This window comes from Vulpes vulpes, chromosome 5 (genome assembly GCF_048418805.1).
Source record: "Vulpes vulpes isolate BD-2025 chromosome 5, VulVul3, whole genome shotgun sequence".
In the NCBI taxonomy this organism is placed as follows: Eukaryota; Metazoa; Chordata; class Mammalia; order Carnivora; family Canidae; genus Vulpes; species Vulpes vulpes.
In genome coordinates, this window is record NC_132784.1 from 15,345,421 (window position 1) to 15,362,722 (window position 17,302).

The 17,302-nt window shown below is 35.2% G+C and overlaps 1 protein-coding gene across 1 annotated transcript in view; it reads left to right on the plus strand.

Moving 5' to 3' along the window:
* SLC35F5 (solute carrier family 35 member F5) overlaps window positions 1–16,901 on the plus strand; it is a 36,661-nt gene extending 19,760 nt beyond the window's left edge. Inside the window, exons 11-16 of the mRNA XM_072757589.1 lie at window positions 2,154–2,258; window positions 5,468–5,627; window positions 10,108–10,198; window positions 13,060–13,214; window positions 13,753–13,846; window positions 16,059–16,901. Of these exons, the coding sequence (XP_072613690.1) occupies window positions 2,154–2,258; window positions 5,468–5,627; window positions 10,108–10,198; window positions 13,060–13,214; window positions 13,753–13,828 (587 nt within the window). The 3' untranslated portion in view covers window positions 13,829–13,846; window positions 16,059–16,901. The remainder of the gene's footprint in view (window positions 1–2,153; window positions 2,259–5,467; window positions 5,628–10,107; window positions 10,199–13,059; window positions 13,215–13,752; window positions 13,847–16,058) is intronic.
* Window positions 16,902–17,302: the final 401 nt, after the last annotated feature.

Below are 17,302 nucleotides of genomic sequence, written 5' to 3' on the forward strand. Positions count from 1 at the left end.
AACATTGATTTTTTTTTTTTTTTTTTTTTTTTTTTTTTTTTTAGAGAAGGAAAGGGAGGGAGCCTGAGGGGGACAAGAGGGAGAGGGAAGGAGAGACTCTGAAGCAGGCTTCATGCCCAGTGCCAACCCTGATGTGGGCTCAGTCTTACAACTCTGACATCATGACCTGAGCCAAAATCAAGTGATCGTTTAACCAACTGAACCACCCTGCCGCCCCAATGTTGATGATAATTAAGTTATTTAGTCTGTATATCCTTTTCAAATCTCACCTTTTTTTCCTCTAATGTTCTTTTTCTACCCCAGTATCACTTGTTGCAGTTAGTTTTCATGTCTCTAGTTTCCTTTAATCTGGAACTGTCCCTCAGTCTTCTTCTTTTTTTTTTTTTTTTAAGATTTTTATTTATTTATTCACGATAGACAGAGAGAGAGAGAGGCAGAGATACAGGCAGAAGGAGAAGCAGGCTCCATGCAGGGAGCCCGACATGGAACTCGATCCTGGGACTCCAGGATCGTGCCCTGCGCCAAAGGCAGGCGCCAAACCGCCAAGCCACCCAGAGATCCCCCCTCAGTCTTCTTTTGTTTTTGTTTTTCTTTTTGGGTTTTTATACCCTTAACACTTTTAAGGGATACTGTTCCAGTTGTTTTGTGGAATGTTCCTCACTTTTGGTTTGTCTGGCACTTCCTTATGGTTAAGGAAGTAAGTATGTTCTGTACTTTTGGGAAGAATGCCATGGAAGTGTATCAGAAGCACATTAGCACATTGTATTAGCACATTGTATCAGAAGGCACATGATATTGTTCCATTACAAGTGACTAGTTAATTTTAAGATGGTGTCTGCCAGGTTGCTCCAGTGTAAAGTTACTAATTTTTTTGTTTGTAAGTAGTAAGCATCTTGTAGGGAGATACTTTGAGACTATGCAGACACCCTGTTTCTGTTAAACTTGCACCCACAAATTTTGTGATTCACTCATGCTTCTTGCCTGAAACATTTACTGCTATGGTGCATTCTCAGTTTTGATCTCTGTTGTTTAGATTAAACCAAAACAAAAATAATCAGAACCCAGTTTAATGACTTCCCTATGGATATTTTGTTTAAATATTTAAAGTTTGTTGAATGGAAAGGTGCTTTCTAAACTATCCCTGGTTACTGCCCAGTGAGCCAGCCATGCCTTGAACTATATCACCTCTTCTCCTCTTTCTCACTCAGAACAGCTTTGTGTTTAGGGACACCTGGGTGGTTCAGTGGTTGAGCGTCTGCCTTTGGCTCAGGTCGTGATCCCAGGGTCTGAAGATCAAGTCCCGCATCGGGCTCCCTGCATGGAGCCTGCTTTTCCCTCTGCCTGTGTGTCTGCCTCTGTGTGTATGTGTCTCATGAATAAATAAAATCTTTTAAAAAAAATAATACTGCTGTGTTTAACCACGTAAGTATTAAATCGGTCTAAAATAGAAGACGAGGGTGAAAATTTAGTGGAGGAGGTAGAGGATGCTTTGTGGCAGAGGGGGATGCTTTAACTGGGCCTTGAAGATGGTAGAAGAATATATATTAAAGATGATACGTGGTAGGGGAGACCTGGCTTAGAGATGGAAAGAAACCAGTGTCAGGTGTCAAATTGTTTATGTAGAGAAAAATAGGAAGTAGACTTCAAAATTAAAAAACAATGTGCTACTTATATGAGTTTTAATATTATAACATGCGTGTTTGGCTAGATCATTGGCTGTTTTTGCATGTGTTTATTAACTCTTTAAACTTCTTCATAAAAAAAATAAAGATAGGGATCCCTGGGTGGCGCAGCGGTTTAGCGCCTGTCTTTGGCCCAGGGCGCGATCCTGGAGACCCGGGATCGAATCCCACATCGGGCTCCCAGTGCATGGAGCCTGCTTCTCCCTCTGCCTGTGTCTCTGCCTCTCTCTCTCTCTCTCTGTGTGTGTGTGTGACTATCATAAATAAATAAAATTTAAAAAAAAAAAAAAAAATAAAGATAAACTTCTTTGTATACTCCTGGAGGACATGGGAAGGGGGTAGGCTATACTTTATCTTTCCATATTTCTGTACTTCTTGAAATAGCATCTGACACATTGTTAGATTTTAAGTAAGTGTCTGTTGAATGAGTTAATGAACAAATACTTTAATTCATTATGTTGATTTTTACAGGTTCCATTTGGTCTCTCGTTGGAGCCATGCTCTATGCTGTCTATATTGTTATGATTAAGAGAAAAGTAGACAGGGAAGATAAGTTGGATATTCCAATGTTCTTTGGTAAGAATATGTTTACCTGTGAGGCTACTTTCTTTGTTTTTTTTTTTTTTTTTTTTTTTTTTTTTTTTTTGAGGCTACTTTCTTTGAATGATTAACTTAGGGTTTTGTTTTTGGAAGGAATAAAGAAGCCTTTCTCTTCTTTTCCATATGATTCTTTAAAACACATCATATTTTAACGATTATGAAGTCCAAAATCAGTATTTTTCTCATATCTTGCCCTGCATAATTGTGTGCCTGTGATGGGATGCTGGTTTCCTCGGTGTGAGGTAAAGAAAGAAATTCTTTCTAAAGCCTTTTTCACATTTATGTTTTCAGCTTGTGAATTCAGATATTTTCTTCATTGATATCACAAAATTATGCTGTTATAAGAATGTGAGAGTATACCTGTTCTATTACATATTTTGCTATTTTTGAATTGTTAGAAGCATAGGATTAGAGAAACTGCCCCCAAAAGATAGCTTATAATACTATTCTAGTGTATCTACTGTTCATTAAAACTCATGGGCCACTTAAAGGCTTTCCTTTTGCACTTTAAGATATAGACTCTTAGAATATTTTCAAATTACCCAGTTACAGTTTCTGGCATCAATTCTTAATTTTGATAAACAAAATGCCTAATATGATTTATAAGTTCTGTTTGCTAATATCAGCTCAGTAGCTCAGTAAAAACCTTGTACTCTGACGGCTATCTGTAGATGCCTTCCAAAAGATACTTGAGTATCAACAGATAAAAAAGCCTGGTGGTGAAAGTTCATAATACAGCTTATAGGGAATCAGGAGACCAGGAATATGGCTGTTATAATTTCATTTATTTCATACTCATCTGCAAAATGAGGAAATTGGACTAGAAGATTATAGCTTTCAAACTGATATGCAGAGGATCCTGGGAAGGGGAGGAGTAGGTGAAGTTGCATGCATGGTTCTGGTTCTTGGAGTCCTTTGCTACTTCAGCTGGCACAGCTCTGTTTTTTGGGCTTTTGCATTATAATTGAATTTGTAAAAAGATTTTTCTGCTAAAAGAAGTTGAATATCTTCACCTAAAGATTGACAGAAAGCATTTGGAAAGCTTTAGACCAACTGATCACTTGAGTTTAAGTATGGAATTCAATAAGTATACTTTAAATATGAAGTTAATTTTAGTGATGTTTTATTTTAGCATAGAAAATTCCACTTGGAATGAAATGAAATGCCAATATTTTTTGAGTGTGTGTGTGTGTGTTTTAAGATTGGCAATTTTCAGGAAAATTTGTTCAATTTGCTCTTATTACAGTATACATAGACATGTAACTTGATTAGTTTTCCTCATATGTGATGTGATATGTAGCACATTTTTATTTTGACCTGGGCTTTGCAATAGGCAGGACTAGAAAAGAAGTTAAGATTGGGTTGTGGAGGGTTCTCTAGGCATAGGGGTATGAGCAGAGGGTAACAGGGAACAGTGTCGATCTGTGTGATTGTGGTGGAGGTTCATTTTAGAAAATAACAGGAGGATATATAGGCCAGATTCTGGGGGATCTAGAGAATAGGTAGAAGCAATTGAGACCTTTGTCTTTAGGTCCAACGGTTGTTAATTTATGTGGGATTCCATAGACTTGATAGTTCAGGGACCCCAAACTAGATTGGATTTTTGGTAATGCCAAATTTTGGTGTTATAATTACAATAATTTTTTAATATTGTGTAGACTTTTCAGGTCATGAGTCTTTTCTGTATGTGTCATTTTATTTGTATTTATTTTTATCACTAGATGTCTTAAATTGGGTATCCTAGAAGAAGCAGGATATGAGACGAGATTTCTTATGGGTGATTTATTGAGGGGGTGCTCTCTAGGAAAAACTGACAAGAGAGTAAGAAAAGCAGGATAGGGAAGGGGAAAGAACCATGTGGTCTCACGTATAGTGAGGTTTGGCCCAGTTTGTGGCATGGCAGGGGGCAGGAGGTAGAGGCGGGAGAGAAGAAGTGGTTTATTTCTAGGTATTTCTCAGAGACCTTCTGGCCCTGAGCCATTAGGATTTCAGCCATGTGCATCCTTCATGGGTTAGTTGAGGGCTGATCAGGTTGTGAACTTCATAGAAAGGGCAAGCTTGTTTACTCTCCAAGACAGCTCTTCTTCAGAGATGGTGGATGGCTGTGAGTCTTTAGCAGCAGATAGAGAGTGGGTGTTCCAGTCCTGTTAAGATTTAAGTAGGCATCCCAAATACTAGCTTTTTATTTAGCAACAAATATAAAATATATTTTTACTGTAATGTAACTTTCTTTTAAGCAAGCTCTATAGTTAGCTAATGGATTTGTGATGTTCAGCTGTATAGGAAGTGCACTAAAAATGACTATAAAATTGTAAATATTTTCCTTTATGGTCTTTGTATTCACACGTAGTAATATGTAAACTTATATTTCTATAATGATAGCAGCTTACCTTTACTAACTTTTTATCAGGTACTGTGCTATATTTAAAATGTTTCATCTAATTTTCCTAATAACCTAATTAAATATGATTTTATATTTATGGAATAGAAAACTGAGGCTTAGGAGAGGTTTTTGCGTCTTGCATAAGGTTTATACTTCTAGTGAATGGTGAAACTGGGATTGGAACCCAGGGCAATCAGATTGCAGAGCACACACTTTGAACCACTAAATGTTACAGCGTACTTTACGGGTAATCAGTCTGCACTTAGTTAATATGCTGAGTCATTTGTGTGTGTATGTTACCTCACCAACTAGTTTATGAGTGCCTGGAAGGCAAGAACCAAGAATGTATTTGGTTTAGAAACTTCCTCCATTATTTCCAGCAATATCACAGATGCTTTAAACATAAATATAAGTTGAATCAGAGAGCAGATTACTTCCTCATAATTAATTTAGATTACATATCCATACACACACATATTTCTTTTAAGTTTGAAGATACTGAAATATTAGTAGCTAAACCTAACAACCTTTCTTTTTGAATTAAGTAATTTATTCCATAGTAGTTGCTCCATGCAGTATAAATAGTGGAACCTTGAAGACTCAGTGATTGCAAGTTGTCAGTATAGTTTTTTTCTGATGTTGAGCTGTCCATAGGTCTGACCGAAAGAAACAGAAGTTTCAGTTAAGGAAATCTTTTGGAGCCCTTTGTGTAAAATCTGTGTTTTCTAATTGTAGAGTTATAAGATTGAAGAATTTAAATAAATTTCAATTACTAACTGTTGTCTCTTTTATGCATATCTAGGTTTTGTAGGTCTGTTTAATCTGCTGCTCTTATGGCCAGGTTTCTTTTTACTTCATTATACTGGATTTGAGGACTTTGAGTTTCCCAATAAAGTAGTATTAATGTGCATTATCATTAATGGCCTTATTGGAACAGTTCTCTCAGAGTTCCTGTGGTTGTGGTATGTACTATTTATTATGCTATGATTTATTAGATATCAGTTCTTGGACTTTTGGATAGTTTAAGCATTTTTATTTCTTCTGTCTTCAGATGGCTCCTCCTGTGCACCTTTCCACCCCACACACTTCACACTTTTAATAAAGTAACTCCACTAGAGCAGGAACTTTGTGTTTAACTTCTGTGCACTGATTGTATAGAATAATACCTTACATATAGAAGGAGCTCAATAAATATTTATTGAATAAATAATTTGAATGAATGGATGTGTATAAATGATCTAAATTTGTACAAGGGTTTTAAAAGAATGTTATATAAATGAAAGGTGTCATCTATTGGAGGTTTATATTCTAAATATGAATAACGTGAGTTCTTAGTGGGAATCTAGGGAATTTTGCTAATTTACGAGACTTTGGAATATTTGATTGTTCATAGAGTGTTTTTGTTTGTTTATTCTTAAGACTTTTCATATAAGTGAGCTAGATATGTTACCCTAAACCCTGATTAATTTGAGATGTTACCATGCTTGAAAGGTTATATCAGATATGTTGATCTATGATAATGATCCTAAAATAGTTAGACGACAGTATCCTGTATGGAATTTAAGAAATCTTTAAAATAGAGATTTTTTTAAAGATTTTATTTATTTATGATACACAGAGAGAGAGAGGCAGAGACACAGTCAAAGGGAGAAGCAGGCTCCATGCAGGGAGCCTGATGTGGGACTCGATCCTGGGTCTCCAGGATCACACCCTGGGCTGAAGGCAGGCGCTAAACCGCTGAGCCACCCAGGGATCCCCTCAAATACAGATCTTAATACTTAGTCCTATTTCCATCTAATAGGAACTGAAAAAACAACCCACAAATTGTACTTAAACTCCTAAATGGATTTTATGATATGCCAATTAGAACTGCTAACTAGTTTTCCTTTGCGAAACACTGTGACAAAAGTAGCCTTTTCCGTGAACATTTCCTTAATGCTCTGCCTGTATTTTCCCCCCTCCTCAATTAAGGAAATTTCTGTTTTCTTGATATTCTTCCACACTTACTCCCTTTCATGTGGTACTTAAAGATTTACTTTATTTTGTAGTAATTTGTACTTAAATTCCTTTGCCTGATCTAACACTCTGATATTAGACTCTCTACATTTACTCATTCATTCTTCCATCTTTCATTACATGGATTTTAGGTATTCAGTTTTTTTAAGCAAAGAGTTACATACTTTATTTTCTATATTAATTATATCATATACTCTCATCCTATTGCTTCCTTACTACTATGGTATTTCTTTTTTTCTCTCATTTCTCTACTCTTGGTTCTGGACAGATAGAACTACTTACTGATAGTTTTTTGATTGAACTCAGTTGAATCATGAGGAATTGTTCATATTCAACCATTTTTGACTACAATTTAAATAATTACATACTCATTGTATTTTAATGAAGGCTCATGTTTTCTAGTCTTCTGACTTTAAATTAGACAATTTCAAAGCAAATTAATATATTTGAAAGCAATAATTAAATTTTTCTTTGGGAAAGATTTGGTATGATGCTTATTACATTATTACATTAAGACTCAGAGTAAACATGGACTGTGTCACTTTATTGAGAGCTTTAGGTTTATTTATTTATTTATTTAGATTTTCTTTATTTATTCATGAGAGACGCAGAGACAGAGAGAGAGAGGCAGAGACACAGACAGAGGGAGAAGCAGGCTCCATGCAGGGAGCCTGATGCGGAACTCAATCCCCAGACTCCAGGATCACGCCCTGGGCCGAAGGCAGGCGCTAAACCACTGAGCCACCCAGGGATCCCCGAGAGCTTTAGTTTTAATAAACATATACAGTAGAGAGTTTTCTTATGTTTAGCAGAATATAACGTAGGCTTTAGAAAATGATCAAGTAGGAGTTGTGACATGTAATCTCTCTATGTGAGTTTTTTTAGTTTGCTCCCTTGGAATACTTTACATTTAAATAAATAATAATATATTTTGCAACTTTTTTAGAATGAAAAAAATAATAATACATACAAAAGTCTACAAAGTATATGGAAGGGTGTACAGTGAAAAGGAAATCTTATCCCTCTTTCACTCTAAATTTCCCTTCATTTTTCCCAGAGATAACTACTATTAGCTTCTAAACCTTCTACAAAATTTTCTGTACAGGCAGAAGTATTAATCTCCTAATAACCCCCCTCTTTTTTCTTATTTTTAACACGCAAATGGAACATGCTATGGATATTGTTTTTTTTTTACATTGCCTTTTTTTTTTTTTTTTAACTGATTGTCTTGTAAATCTCTATATATCAGCTCTTAGGTTCAATTCATTTTGTAAAGCCTGTGTAGCATTCCAGTACATTATGTTTCTCAATCTATTATGTAACTAACATACTAGATAGAATATAATATGTTTTGCCTGTTCCTTATTGAGAGACACTTTAAGTTTCCAGTCTTTTGCTTTGTAAATAAAATAGCATTGAATATCCTCCTGTATCTCTTTGCATATATATGTAAGCATTCTATAAGATAAATGCCTGTAAGTAGAAAAGACTGAGTCAGTCATATGGACTTCAGATTTTGGTAGAGAATTGCAGTATCATTTTCCACAGAGGGAGCACAATTTATATTCCCAGCTGTGTATATGAGTATGTATTGTTGAATAGTTTAATTGGACACTCAGGGTCCTATATTATGATAAAACCATGTTTATCCTTACCGAAGATGGTTTTTTCAGGGCCTCAAGAAGGTTTATTTTTCAGATATACTTCAGTATTCAAGTGTTTAAGAGTACTAATGGTAATAGCTCAGTAGCAGTAAATCAGTCAGTAATGAAACAAACATATCCCTTAAATTCTGGGAGTTCTTGACAACAAAACAAGCATAAGAAGCATATCTCTGTATATTTCATATCTTTTTAAATCGTAAGAAAATGCATCATTTTATATCAGAAGTCATAATCAGCATGTATGATGGATGATTCCCTTTTTTGGGGTGGAGGAGCAGAGTTATTGTGTGTTTAGCTATAAATGGAACAGTAAACTTTAGCATATGTAATCAAGTGCTGAGTAGTAATAAACTACAGATTTTAAAGTGTGATTGTGAACTTTTTTTAAAGATGTGTACTTGATACTCATTGTTTATTACTAAAAAATGAGGTGCACTGTTAAGCCCATATACTGTACCATTTGTATAGATGTTGAATGATAGCATCTAGTTCTCTGTCTCAGCATTTCCTAAAGTGTGTCCCTGAAATGATAATAGATGACAAAAGGATTCAACCATCAGCTAAATTGGGAAAAGCTGGTGTAAGTCAAATAGTTTTCTTTTTAATACTTCATTTCAGACTCTTTATTATTGTACTTATAATATAAAGTAAATCTCTAAGAATATATGCCGCATTAAAAAAAAAATTTGACCTCCTGGACCGTCTTTTCACAGAGCAGATCTTATGTAGTAGGAACCACTAATGCTTGAGTTCCCCTTATTGCATTAATAAGAATGGTACAGCCTCTGTTGAATATGTTGAGTGACACTTTATCAAGAGATAGGCTCTTTGATTGCAGGACAGCATTATTAATTCTAACATAGAATTTACTAGCCTAGAATTTCCATGAGTCTGTAATCCTAATTATATACAATATGGTTTTATCTTTTTTTTTTTTTTTTTTTTTTTTTTGCAATCTGCAATGTGGACTCAATATCATGACCCTGAGAACAAGGGTGTCATGCTCCACTACTGACAACCAGCCAGCCACCCCTGTTTTCTTTTTATGCACCCAAATTAATTCTGTATAAATGGTTCATCTACTTGGTATCATGCTTCCCTTCATTTTTTCCCGTCAACTAAATAAAAGCATGCCTGGAGTGATATTTCAAAATTTGATACAAACATTGGTAGTTCAAGGTGAAAATAAAATGAAGAACTTAGGTTGTGGTTAGGACAATTGCTAGAAAAAAAGGAAAGCAGCAAGGAAGTATCCTTAAAAAATACTCAGTTATTTTCAGTGCTAAGCCAAACCAAAAGAGCAACACAAATCTTAAAACTATTTTAGTTTTCATGAGGGCGAGATATTTTTGCTTTAGTGACAGACTCACAGGTTGGCTTATCACTTTCTTAAAAGCCTTTGTTGTGAAATATCATCCTACAGTTTAATAAAGCTGTTTCCTTTGTTAGCTAAGGATCATCACAAAACTATAAGAACTCTTGAGTTTTATAAAAAATGTTAATGAAATAGAAGCTATATATCTGAAGTTGAATAATATCTGTAAGCAAATCTTGAAAATAGCATAGAGCACTTAGAAAGTTTTATTCTTATATATTTGGATTTTTAATACTTGAGGGTAAACTTTAGGAATTCTCCTTAATTGCTTTATTGTGTGTCTGTCTTAAGCTTTTGTCCTTGTGCCTAATCTCTCCTGCCTATATTTTCTTTGGTTGTTTTACTTTTTTAATATGAAAATGTATATTTTCTTTTTTTCCTTTTTAGGGGCTGCTTTCTTACCTCATCGTTGATAGGCACACTTGCACTAAGCCTTACAATACCTCTATCCATAATAGCTGACATGTGTATGCAAAAGGTAAGGCAAACTGTTAAGACATTTTAGATGAATTTTTTTTTTTTTTTTCAGAGAGCATGATTAGGGGAGAGGGGCCAACAGAGAGGGAGAAAGAATCTCAAGCAGACTTGCCGCTGAGTGTGCAGCCCCACACGGGACTCCATCTCTAGGCCCTGAGATCATGATCTAAGCCAAAATCAAAAGTCAGATGTTTAACCCACTGAGTCAGGTTCTCATATTTTAAGATTGATTGATTGATTGATTTAAAAGATTTCATTTATTTATTCATGAGAGAGACAGAGAGACGCAAAGACACAGGCAGAGGGAGAAGCAGGCTCCATGCATGGAGCCTGACGTGGGACTCCATCCCGGGACTCCAGGATCATGCCCTAGGCTGAAGGCGGCACCAAACCACGGAGCTACCGGGGCTGCCCTAGATGAATTTTTTGAATGGAGATAATGAAAGTTGGGCATGTAATTAAATTACAAGCATTGCAACCATGAATAATTTGATGCCTGCTCTGCCTCTCTAATTTGCTTTACTATTTAGAGATATAAAAAGTACCAAAGAAATGGATAGTCTTACATTTTTAGCTTTTTTTCCCCTTAATTTCTAAGTTAAGGACAGTATCTTTATATGTATGTAGTTCTCCAGTATTGGAGCTGATTATTCCACATGTTCATTGGTAAGTCAGTGGTATAGAATAGAGGATAGGATATATTTTATTATGTAAGTAGTGGTGTTTTAATTTTGTAAGATAATTCCAAAGAGTCCTTAATACCACAATACTATTATAGATAGGAGCAGCACAGGAATAATGTTTCTCAGCAAAAGCCCATCTGTCTGAACTTTGAAGGGAAGGTATTCTGTCCCTCTTCTATGATGTCCTTGTCTGGATGCGGGATTTTTTTTTTTTTTAATTTTTATTTATTTATGATAGTCACAGAGAGATAGAGAGAGAGGCAGAGACACAGGCAGAGGGAGAAGCAGGCTCCATGCACCGGGAGCCCGATGTGGGATTCGATCCTGGATCTCCAGGATCGCGCCCTGGGCCAAAGGCAGGCGCCAAACCGCTGCGCCACCCAGGGATCCCCGTGGATGCGGGATTTTTATGATAAATAGTGGCAGTGGTAATATAGCAGAACAGAGAACCCCTCTCCACATCTGAAGGATGGAGTTTCTTTAGTGCTTCTGTGTGTAACAGGGAGAAAAGAGGCAAGCCATATGTACACTACTAAAAGATGTTGGGTAGTCATTTATCACTCAGCTCAAAGTTTACAAACCTTTTTTTTTTTTTTTTTTTTTTTTTAGTTTTTTGGGCGTTCTTGTTTTTTGTTTTGAGAGGGAAAGAACAAGAGCAGGGTAGGACAGAGGGAGAGAGGATCTTAAACAGGCTCCACACCCAGTTGGCTTTTTAGTTTCTTTTACTGACTGCTCTTACCTGGTTCTTAGACTGACAGCCTGTGTGTATATCATACAAGCAGGACCTGCATGTTAAAAGTTGTCAGTGATTATTCTTGTGTTATGCATTGTAAGTCCCTCATAAAAAATATTTTCATAAAACCCCTTTACTCTGACTAATGGTGATATGAAATGGAGTAGTATATGTTTCCCACCAGAGGGAGTCTTGCCTGTGATTATAAACCTCACTTTTTTTTTTTAAACACTTAAAAGGGCAAGCATAGTTTTTCTTTCCTATTTTAAAGATAGGAGTTACTTTCATCACTATTCGAAAGCACATCACACCAGTGGGTTGCAGTAAGTCCATCAGTGTAGCCTTCTTTGACAATTATTTTTGATCCTTTGTTGAATCTCATTGGTAAAGGTAAACTTATGAAAAGAAAGAATTTTCTTTTTTTTACTTTATGGCATCTCATTATTTTTAATTTTCTTGACAACCCTGATAAATGATGGATTGATGATGTCTGAGGGGCTCTTAACCACTGAGGCTCTCTGCTTGCTACTTGTCTTCTCTGGTTCACATTTCTTAGTAAAAGTATTTCTATTTGTCATCTTTAATTTTATTTAGCCATGATTTGCTTTTGAAATTTTTCATTTGTTACTACAGAAACAAACTAGTTTTCATTTGTTACTACAGAAACAAACTAGTTTTAAACTGCTACAGAATTATAATTTGTTGCAAATTATTAATAAAAGGTTTGTAAAAGTTGCACTTAGAGTTTATCTGTTTTTGATGCAGTCTTCAAGAAGGAACTGTAACATAGCACAACATATCACAGCATATTATAAAATAACTTTTAAAATGTGAGTTTTTAAAAACTTGAAGGGAGGATTTACTTGAATCAGCAGTAATCACTAAAGAAAAAATGGACAAAATGATGTGGAAGACAAAATGTTTTATAATTCTGCTCCTGGATGTACTATGCCTAATAAATGAAAAGCATGCCTCCTGGCTTTCCTTTAGGCCCATTTCTTTTTTTTAACAGATTGATTGATTGATTGATTATTTATTTATTTATGAGAGAGAGAGAGAGAGAGAGAGCATGCTCAAGGGGCAGAGGGAGAAGAAGAAGCCGACTTCCTGCTGAGCAGAGAGCCCAATGCAGGGCCTTGATCCCAGGACCCTGAGGCCATAACCTGAGCAGAAGGCAGAGGCTTAATCAACCGAGCCCCTCAGGCACCTGGGCCCTTTTCCAAGTCATATTTTTGTTGGGAATTTAAGCAAGTGGAGTCATAAGTTATAGTTCTGAATCCTCATATTTGATAATAATACACTTAATATACTGCCAGTGCTTAATATTATCTTCTTGGTGTTTTTAACTTAACCTATGTTTTCATAAATGGAAAACTTACATTAAAGGAGAAAATTGTCTCAATGATAATTGTGGGCTGTTTTTGTTTTTCTATCTTTTATTTTTAGGTGCAGTTTTCTTGGTTATTTTTTGCAGGCGCTATCCCTGTATTTTTTTCATTTTTTATTGCAACTCTCTTATGCCATTATAATAATTGGGATCCTGTGATGGTAGGAATCAGAAGAATATTTGCCTTTATATGCAGGAAACATCGAATTCAGAGGTAGGCGTGGTTCTAATATAAGTTTTAAAAAGTATATTCCTGGCAAAATAAACTGGAAATCATATGCTGGCCTAATTTTTAGACATTTTGTGAGGAATTATTGAAATATTATAATTTATATATGTACTATAAAATTATGTATCTATGTACTGTAAAATTAAACTAAGTTGTTCAGACCCTTTGGGTGGTAAGACAGTTTCTTCACAACTACTTTAAAAAAATGTTTTGATGCACAGGTTAAACCAAAGTGCTTACTGTTTTGTGATAATGAATTTAAATGTAGAAAACTTTCACTGGTATGAATAAAATTTATAATAAAATAATGATAACACTGCCTCAGATTCTTTCAGTTTCTTTCTTAAGAGGGAAAGATTTTAATGTTTACATCCTACTGAAAAAGAACTTGGGGCAAGTTTTTGGGAAGTCTTAATCTTAGCTCTGACCTCACAGATTCAGCCAATGAAATAGATAATTTTTAAGGATTCCTTTCAGTTCTAAAGCTGTCTTTAACTATTGTCTTAAAAAAAATTTTTTTAAGGGTTCCAGAAGACAGTGAACAGTGTGAGAGTCTCATTCCTATGCACGGTGTTTCTCAGGAGGATGGAGCTAGTTAGCTGTTGTCTGTAGTCCAGGTTTGTACGTCAGCTAGCATTATTATTGAATAAGGCTCTTTATTCCTGTAATGCTCAAATACAGAATTGATTTTCCATAATTAGCTTTTTCAGAGGCAATATAGTCTAGAGGTATGGAACAAGCTCTGGAGTCAAACTGCCTGAGTTACAATTCTAGCTTCTCCATGTACTAGCTGTGTGACTTTATGCAGCGTTCTTAACCTGTGTGTGCGTCAGTTTTCCTATCTGTGAAATGGGGTTACAGTAGTCTCTCTCTCTCTTAAGATTATTGGAAGTATTAAATACTTGGTAAATTTATATTGTGCAATTGAAGTGATCCCAAGTTTAACTCATAATGCTGAGAATCATTTTATGTAATGATATACTTTAGAAAATTTTTTTCCTCTAGCATAGAAGTAAAAAATAAATGTATATTTTAAGATTTTTATTTATTTATTCATGAGAGACACAGAGAGAGAGGCAGAGACATAGGCAGAGGGAGAAGCAGGCTGCCTGAGGGGAGCCTGTGACTATGCTTTTCAACTTAATGTTTCAGGAACATTCCCCATTCTTGAAAAATTTTAAGAAATACTTTATATTTCTGACATGACAAATGAGTATATGATATTTTATCTTTCACTAAATGAATGTTTGAAATACATCTGACATATATATTTGGCATGTATTAAAGTGGTTATGTGTTAGAATGAGAGGTTACAGTAAATTACTGAAATTTGAGAGATTCAGGTCCCTTTCTTCTGAGATAACTTTAGGTGGTTTATATTGAAATATTTCCTGATTGCAACTGGGCTTCCCTTCCTCATCTATAACATTGAACAACTCCTCTCAACTCCTCACACTCAAATTAGTCTTTGAGGCTTAAATGTCATTGTCTTCATGGCAAACTCACCTCTAACCTAGGGCTAATTGTCTTCGTTTCATGTGTTTCTTTGGTAATTTTTTATTCTAGTTTTCATTGTTGTGATGATTTTACATGCACATAGTTGAGAGAGAATTCTACAAGATTTCTTGTTGTACAAAGCAGCTGCCACATGCCCTGCACTGCCTGTCCTGCTTTCGTTCTTGTCCTACTCTAAGGAATCACTTTAAATTCGTAGTCAGTTGTTACTGATCTGTGTCCCCCACCCCCATGCCACACATAGTCTCTGTAAGTACAGAGACTTCTACTTCTGTATCTTGATTTCTGAGTTTGAGGCATCATCGGTCAGTTTTTCCACTCTCATAGATGAGGATAGATTACTTTCAAGTTTCCCTCTTCTCTGTCCCCACCTCACTTGCCTGCCTTCCCACCTCCTCCTAATTCCAGTGTAGTTATTGCATAATTCTGGATAGATCTATAAGTAGTGCTAACAGTGTTATGACTATATAAATGTTACTTTTATCTAAATCCTGTTGGATGGTGCCTGGCATTTCCCCAGTCCAGAGACCCTCTATTTCCCTTCTTAGAGAATACACTTCACATCTTCTTCTGGGATGGAGAAGAGGCACTTGACCAGCTGGGAAAAGTAAAGCATCTGAACGTCTAACTGCTTTTTCTATAACCCATTCTAATTTTCCTGTTTTTAGTTGTTTCTTCACCCGTCCTTTGAGAGATATCTGGTTGGCTGTTGTTTTCTTGTGTGTCGTTTTTCTTTTTGTGTGATTTATTCCTTTAGAAAAATCCCTTTATTGTCCATTTACTGTGTTTTGGGGACAGAGTAGAACTAAATATGTTTACTTGCCATCTTCAAATTAAAAATACATATAGTTATTCTTTAAAGCTTTTTAGTACTGTAATTTATGCATGCTGTCCCCAGCATGCCATGCATTATTCTCATATTCACACTCATAACCATCCCCACTTAGCAAGGACTCTATGCTTTTGGAAGTGAGAGCTGGATAAAGGGGAAAAGTGAAGATGGACTGCAATAGCATGTAAAGGGTGTGGCAAGAGTCTTTGTCTCCATGGGATAATGGTGGGGTATGCCATGAATGAAACTGTTACTGTGCGGTCTTTAAGCAGTATTGTCTTTCAGCCTTTGACATTAATATGAAACTCACTTCCATGGGTTCTTAGTACTTCTAGTTCCAGTATCCAGTTGTTAAGTATGTAAACTGTATTTGATACATATTTCAATGTTGAGATTATTTGCTTTTGCAAAACAAACTATAGATAATTAAAGCTATGATAGTTGTAAACTAATGCTGATTTTGTGTTTGTTTTTATTTTTAGCTTGATAATGGAACATTATGCAGCGAAGAGACAATCTCTGGCGTTTTTGTAGAAAATGTTTCAGTGCCTAGTCTGAAAAATAACGGTTTCAGTTCTTTGGAACTCTAAAATATATTTTCTTCATATCTGTTTTCTTCATTTCATAATGAAGTACTTTGCTATGTAGCCGTGTACATATCACTACAGTTATAGGAAGTTCCAGTCCACAGTCCCTGTAATGACCAACCTGCCTTACAAATCTCAAGGAATTCAGCTGATGAAATAATTTGAACTAATCAAGGAATAAAATTCTAATGTTCTGCAGACTATTTTCACATATTATTTGTTAAATGCTGGACTATATTATGAAAATGTTTTCAAGAAATCATTTAAATGTATAGATCAGTGTTTCTTAACAGATAAAATGATAAAATAAGCTACCTATAATAGGTACAGATTATATTTTTGAGTTTTGTAGAGTATTGCAAATTAATAATACAGAACAAGTGTTTAATTTTATGTAGGTGTGTCCATGTAAATTTAGTGGGACTTTAAAAAGAATATTTGAAAAGCATCTGTTTCACTTACACTACATAAATTGTATTATCCTTTCATAGCATTAGGTGCCTTGTATTTTAAATCTGTGACACACTATGACAAATTTTTAAAGGGGAAGTATTATGTAAAATGAAGAATTATGTATTTCTAAAGACTGTATTGCTGTAAATTTAATTGATAAAGCTCTGCTTAATTTAGAGTTTGAAGAACTATTCTCTCTTCAATTAAGACATTTTCATAATGGAATGATTTAAATTGAAGTGATAAAGAGTATTATTAAAATAAAATGTTTATATATATATGTATTTGTGTATGACACATCTATTAATTGGTTTCCAATTTTTTTCATACATAAATGTGCCAAATTACTCTAGAACTGGATGCCTCTAGTTTTCCTAAATAAATGTTTAATGGCTAAAATACCAAAGAAAGCAAAAAAAATTCTACTTTAAGATTTTTTATTTAAATTTTTTCTCTACCTAGCTTAAATTAAATATAAAATACTTCTTTTTTTTTAAGATTTTATTTATTTATTCATGAGAGAGACAGAGAGGGAGAGGCAGAGACACAGGCAGAGGAAGAAGCCGGCTCCATGCAGGGAACCCAACGTGAGCCTCGATCCTGGGTCTCCAGGATCACGCCCTCGACCGAGGGCAGGTGCTATAAACCACTGAGCAACCCAGGCTGCCCAATATAAAATACTCTTA